A 7,185-nucleotide genomic window follows, 5' to 3' on the forward strand; every position below is an offset into this window, starting at 1 on the left:
GAGTTTTTGAGGATCTAACAAGCACAGTGGATAGAGGGGAGCACATTGTTGTTATTTACTTGGATTTCCAGAAGGCATTCAATAAGGTGCTGCATTAAAGACTTGTGCATAAGATAAGGATGCATAGAGTTGAGAGTGATGTATTAGTATGGACAGAGGATTGGTTAACTAATAGAAAGCAGAGAGTTGGGATACATGGGTGTTACTCTGGTTGGCAATCAGTGGTGAGCGGCGTACCTCAGGGGTCAGTGCTGGGCCCGCAACTGTCCACAATATACATTAATGATCTGGAAGAGGGGACTGAGTGTAGTGTATCTAAGTTTGCTGATGTTACTAAATTAAGTGGAAAAGCAAATTGTGCAGAAGATACGGAGAGTCTAGAGAGATATAGATAGGTTAACTGAGTGGGCAAGTGTCTGGCAGATGGAGTATAATGCTGGTAAATGTGAGGTCATCCACTTTGTATAAAGAAAAATGAAAGAGCAGATCATTATTTAAAAGGTAAAATATTGCAGCATGATGCTATGCAGAGGGTCTTGGAAGTGTTTGTGCATGAATCACAAAAGGTTGGTTTGCAGGTGCAGCAGGCTATCAAGAAGGCAAATGGAATGTTGGCCTTCATTGCTAGAGGGATTGAATTTAAGAGCAGGGAGGTTATGTTGCAACTATACAGGGTACTGGTGAGGCTGCACCTGGAGTACGGTGTGCAGTTCTGGTTTCCTTACTTCAGGAAGGATATACTGACTTTGGAGGTGGTGCAGAGGAGTTCACCAGGTTGATTCCAGAGATGAGGTGGTTTGACTATGAGGAGAGATTGAGTCGCCAAGGACTGTACTCGCTGGAATTCAGAAGAAAGCCACTTCTGCTTTGTTTTAAAATTCATGATTGTTATCGCGTGATATTCACTGTTTATGAACCTGTGAATTTGTCCATTTTCTGCCTTTTTTTTATTTGGACGTCTCTTCTCTTCCAAAGAACACATGATGTGATTTTTTTTTAACTCTAATGACTCACTGCATTTTTTTAAAACTGGAACAGCTCGCTACGCTGCAACAGGTAAGTTATCATCTCGGGTGTATTTAAAACTTTCTCGTCGCCACTGTTATATTTTGTACCTTCAAAATATAAAATTAAAAAGAAAAACAATGGAGTATGAGAGATGGCGTGTAAATTTGGTTCTTTACTATCAGTGAGACGCACATGTATGCCATGGTGACATAACGGATGTCATTCACATAATTTTACATTATCTAAACAAAAATTCTTAATCTTAAAATATATTTACAATATTACTGAGACATTCTATACACAACAGTAGGGTGGATGAATACTGAGTGTTGTGGAAGAATGTAGTCTGGGGGGGGTGTGGCTAGCTGCGTCCCTAACAACCCCCTACTCTCACCTTGATGTGAGGACTGTCGGCAGGCTTCATTTTCAGGTACCGCAGGACGTCAGCCCGCAGGTCGACAATGAACTTCACTCCGTCCTCCAGGCGACCGATGCGGCTGATGAGGACGCTGTAGCGAGGTGTCAGTGCGTTCCGCAGCCGCTCCTCTGCCTGCAACAGGGCGCCCAGGTCTCGGCTCTGGGCCTCGGCCAGCCGGCCGCACAGTTCGCCCACCCGGCCGTGCTCCACGCCGTACTCGGCTGTCAGCTTGGTCAGAAAGTCCGGCCTCTGCTCTGCGCTTAGGCCGCGATAAAAGCGCACAAACTCTCGCGTCTGCTCCTCGAACAGAGCCGCCGGCGCCGTCTTCTCCCGGGGCTCGCAGGCCGCGACCGTCCGCCGGAGCACCTCGTCCATCTCGGGGCCTCGGGCTGCGCTGCAGAAGCGAAGCCCGGCCGGGTAACGCAGCAAAGTGGCCGCCTGCCGCCCGGACGCCCACAACAGCGGCCAACGCATTCTGCCTTGGTTCAAATCGGCCTGCGCTGCGCCCGTTCTGAGCAGCTCCCCTGGCAACTGCACCGGCACTTCCCACCCACCTCGCCCGTGCCCGGAACTTGACATTTCTACACAGCGCTCGCCGAAATATGGTTAATGCACATAGTCTTTTTTTTTTCACCTGGGAAAGGGAGGGAACAAACAAAAACTAGTAGTCATAGGTTTAAGGTAATTTAAAACGGACCTTGTGGCAACTTCATACACAGAGTGGTATGTTGAACGAGCTGCTCGTGCTGGGTACAAAACCACTTACTTGGATGAGTACATAGATGGGAAGGTGTAGAGCAGAGGTTCCCAACCTGGAGTCCATAGACACTCGGTTAATGATAGGGGTCCATGGCATAAAATAGGTTGGGAACCCCTGGTGTAGAGGGATCTGGGGTCAAATGCAGGCAAATCTGAGGAGCTTGAGAGGCAACATGGACCAGTTGGTTTGAAGGACTGCTACATACTTGTATGATTCTCTCCATCATAGGCTTCAGCTTGCTGGCTAAACATTGCAAAAATAGTTTAATTCACCTACCTACATTCTTACTCTGGCCTTATTTGCTACAGATTCTAACACTTGCACTCTCTTACACCTTTCAGGAAACCCAACTTGAAGAATAGCACGTCATCTTCTGCCTGACATATTGTAGCCTTCCTGACTCAGGTGCAAGTCTTCTGAAGATTATTAAAATAAGTCCTGATGGGATCTACCCCTTACATCAATAGGAGTGAAAAGGGACAGTATGGCTATCTGCAGAAGAGGTCATGCTTACAAAAGTAAGTTTTTTGAGGTCATAGAGATGATTTATGAGGGTAGGGCAGTGGATGTTGCCTACACAGACTTCAGTTAAGCTTTCAATAAAGCCCCTCATATCCACAAGATTAAACCACATGGATACCATGGAACTTGGTAGATTAGGTTCAAAATCGGAAGGCAAAGAGGAGTGAAGGATCAGTGTTATTCTGATTGGAGGTCTATAACCAATACATCAGTGTTGGGACCTCTCGTTTGTGATAATGTAAATAATTTGGACAAAAGTGTAAATGGGCTTAGTGAATTTGCAGATGATACTAAAATCGGCAGAGTTGTGAATAGTGAGGAACATTGTCAAGAGAAACAACTTTATATATACCAGTTGGAAATATTGGCAGAAAAGTGACAGATGGAGCTTATTCTAGATAACATTGGCAAAACCCTTAGGACCATTACTTATGGAGGGATCTTGGGCTGCAAGTTCAAGGAGATGATTGTGGACTTCAGGAAGGGTAAGACAAAGAAACATTAATCAATCCTCTTAGAGGGATCAGAAATGGAGAAAGTGAACAATTTTGAGTTCCTGGGTGTCAAGATCTCTGAAGACCTAAGCTGGTCCCAATATATCAATGCAGCTATAAAAAAGCCAAGACATATTTCATGAGTTGGGGATTTGGTATACACCTAAAACACTGAAAAACTTCTACAGATGTACAGTGGAGAGCATTCTAACAGGCTGCATCACTGTCTAGTATGGAGGAGGGCAGAGGATCGAAAGAAGCTACAGAAAGTTGTAAAATTAGTCAGCTCCATCTTGGGTATTATCCTCCATAGTATCCAAGACATCTTCAAGGATTGGTGCCTTAGAAAAGCAGTGTCCATTATTAAGGACCCGCATCACCCAGGACATGTCCTCTTCTCATTGTTACTGTTTGGAAAGAGGTACAGAAGCTTGAACGTACACACTTAGCAATTCAAGAACAGCTTCCCCTCTGCCATCCAATTCCTAAATGGACATTGAACTCATGTATACTATCTCACACTTTATTTTTTTTATATTTCTGTTTTTGCACTATTTTAATTTAACCATTTAATATACATATATCTACTTACCATAATTAATTTACTTTTTTTCTCTATCATGTATGCCTTGTACTGCTGCTGCTAAGTTAACAAATTGGCCAACATATGCCAGTGGTATTAAAGCTGATTCTGACTCCGATTCTATTTGTTCTCAGAAAATGGCACAACTTTAACAACTTTGTTAAAGTTGTAACAAAGACATACGGCATACTTGCCTTCATCTGTTAGGGCACTGAGTGTAAAAGTTAGGAAGTCGTTTTGCAGTTGTACAAAACTTGGTTAGACTACATTTGAAATATTGTATATCGTTCTGGTTGCTACATGACAGAAAGGTTGTCGAGTTTGTAATGGATATTCATTGTCTAGGGCTAGATGATATGTAAGCTTTTTGCCAAGCTCAGCTTTCTAACATAGCAGCTGACACTTCTAGAGATCAAAGAGTTGTTTTTGAATAACAACCAACATATTTTGTTCAGCTTCTTGCCATAAACAAGTCAGTCTTCAGTTCCTAATGTAAATGGCAACCAGAAATCAGTCTGAAGTTAAAACGACAGCTAGGCAAACAAATAGTACCATTGTAAATGACTTGGAAAATATGTAGCTCAGGACATTGATGGTTGGGTTGAGTTGTTCTCCAATCAAACACTTCGACACCATACAAGGAGACATCATCAGTGCACTGTTCATTTGTGGTGTGCCCTTCGAATGCTTGGCTTTTATATACTTATTAATTGATTGATTGGTCGCTTTATGGAAACTCAATTGTGACAAAGGGAGGAGGTCTTGTCGCTAATTGGTTGCATGGTAAACTTTGTATGTTGTCTGGAATTTTGCCCACATTGGCTTATAAATAGGATCAAGGTCCATGTCTATAGAATCGTTTGCTTCTTGGAATTCTCTTGCGTGCCACTTATTTGCTTGTGTCATGACTTTCACTGATGCCCAGTTGAAATTGTGCCCCTTTTGATCTTCATGAGCAAAGACTAGTGACAATTGGTCATACCACTTAACAGACAATTGAAGTTCATGGATCCTTGTGGATAGTTTTCTATCCATTCAACAACTCAACCCAAACAGTATTGTCTATTAAGCACAGGCCACTGGCCCACAGCACAGGCTGGTTACTCAAAATATGTACTGTAAGACAATAGGGTTGTTTTAATTCTGTATCAAACTAGGCAACACAAGTTGTTTTGTTCAAGGAAGTTTGCAGACCAGACTGGTACTGTCACCACATCAAATATCTGATCTATCAATAGTTGTAAAGATTGTAAACTTAGCTTCACAGTATTAATTGTGGGTGTTTGGGAACTCTATGTCTCTAGAGGTTTTTTAGACCATAAATGTGAAAAGGCATCTTAAAGAACTAATATGTGTCTGAAGTCACTCAAGTGGCAAAACAAGTATAAATGTAATAAAAGAGTCAGGCTTGATAAGAATGGTCAAGGAACATCAAGAAGAATGCTCTATAGGAAGTTTTGATTGCTTGCAAAGCGGTCCTGTGAACCATTCCTCTGCCTTCGATTTCTGTGAGGAATGACTTAATCATCTGTGACTCATTTGTATGTCTTTATAGGGACCTTATAGGGATTGGACCTGTGTTTTGGAAATCCTTTATGTTTTAGAAATTGTTTAGAATTTGGAATTCTTTTATGAGGTAGAAATCTTCTGTTTTTAAACAAGCAACACACACACACACACACACACACACACACAACATGCTGGAGGATCTCAGCAAACCTGGCTGTTTTTAAATGTGTTTTCAGAAATTTATCTAAATTTAAATGTGTATCACTAAAATTTAATGATCTGTGTTGAAACTACTTCGTTAGCTGGAAGCATCTTCTTCGTAAGGAGGTGAGACGGGTATCAATAAATGAACTGTGTTTAAGCTCTTGTTGGCTGCAAGTATCTCTTCTTTGGTAAGGAGGGGGACTCGACTTACTGCTCAAATCGTGGGGATTGTCAGCTAAACTCACTGTGGAGGATAAACAGGGGAGTGACCTAGTCTTTGAAGAGAAGGTGGCTACAGAATAACCTCCCTTTAGTGAGTTACCCGTAGCTAATCTGTATCAGATACAGCTTAAGATCTTTCTCTGAGTTTATAGCTTCATGGTCAGCAAATGCAATACAATCACAAGCTTTGGAGAGGATGCAGAAGAGGTTCACCAGGATTCTACCTGGATTAGAGAGTATTAGCTATAAGGAGAGGTTGAACAGGGCAAGAATAGGATGACAGTACAGACACAGGAAACTGGGTGACACTCAGGGAGGGGAAAGGGGCTAAATAGCCAGTGTAGCCTACCCTTGTGGCCAACCCCCTCAACAACAGGTATACCACTTTGGATACTGTTGGAAGGGATGACCCAGCAGAGGTCTCTGGCACTGTCTGTCTCTGTGACTCGGAAGGAGAGGGGGGAGAAGAGGTAAGCTGTGGTGATAGGGGGATTCTTTAGTTAGGGGAACAGAAAGGAAGCTCTGTGGACAAGAACGAGATCCCCGCATTGTATGTTGCCTCCTGGGTGCCAGGGTCTGGGACATCTCAGATCAAGTCCTTAGCATTCTTAAATGGGAGGGTGAACAGTTAGAGGTCGTGGTCCATGTAGGTAACAATGACATAGATAGGAAGAGTGATGAGGTTTTGCAAAGGAAGTTCAGGGAGTTAGGTGCTAAGTTAAAGGGCAGGGCCTCCAGGGTTGTGATCTCAGGATTGCTACCCATGCCAGTGAGACCAGAAGGAGGGAGATTAAACAGTTTAACACATGGCTAAGGAGTTTGTGTAGGAGGGAGGACATCAGATTTTTGGATCATTGGGCTTTCTTCCAGGGCAGGAGGGACCTATACAGAAGAGAAGATTTGCATCTGAATTGGACGGCGACTAATTGTCCTGCACAGGAGGGTGTTAAACTAGAATTGCAGGGGAATGCAAACCAGAGTGCCAGAACAGAGAAGTTGTGGAGATGTTGTTAAGAAGTCAGTCAGGAATTATAATGTTGAGCATGGTGCAACTAGTGTCCTGAGCTGTATATATTTCAATGCAAGAAATCAACACTTGGAATTAACCATTAGTGAGACTTGGTTGCAGGAGGAGCAGGATTGGCAGCTCAATATTCCGGGGTTTCGTTGTTTTAGATGTGACAGAACAGGAGTGATTAAAGTAGGAGGGGTGGCGTTACTAGTAAGGGAAAATGTTATGGCAGTGTGCAGCCAGGACAGACTGGAGAACTTGTCTAGTGAGGCATCTTGTGTGGAATTGAGTAATAAGAAAAGTTAATGGGGATATATTACAGGCCACCCAACGGTCCGAGGAATTTAGAGGAACAAATTTGTAGAGAGATCACAGACTGTTTCAAAAAACTTAAGGTTGTAAAAGGACTAGATGGGGGATAGAATTTGTCATATGTGTTCAGGAAAGCTTCCT

The 7,185-nt window shown here is 42.9% G+C and overlaps 1 protein-coding gene across 1 annotated transcript in view; it reads right to left on the reverse strand.

The window, feature by feature from the left end:
• Window positions 1–1,900, reverse strand: part of mlycd (malonyl-CoA decarboxylase) — a 57,005-nt gene extending 55,105 nt beyond the window's left edge. Inside the window, exon 1 of the mRNA XM_073070319.1 lies at window positions 1,403–1,900. Within this exon, the coding sequence (XP_072926420.1) occupies window positions 1,403–1,900 (498 nt within the window). The remainder of the gene's footprint in view (window positions 1–1,402) is intronic.
• Window positions 1,901–7,185: the final 5,285 nt, after the last annotated feature.

This window comes from Hemitrygon akajei, chromosome 17 (assembly GCF_048418815.1).
Source record: "Hemitrygon akajei chromosome 17, sHemAka1.3, whole genome shotgun sequence".
NCBI lineage: Eukaryota > Metazoa > Chordata > Chondrichthyes > Myliobatiformes > Dasyatidae > Hemitrygon > Hemitrygon akajei.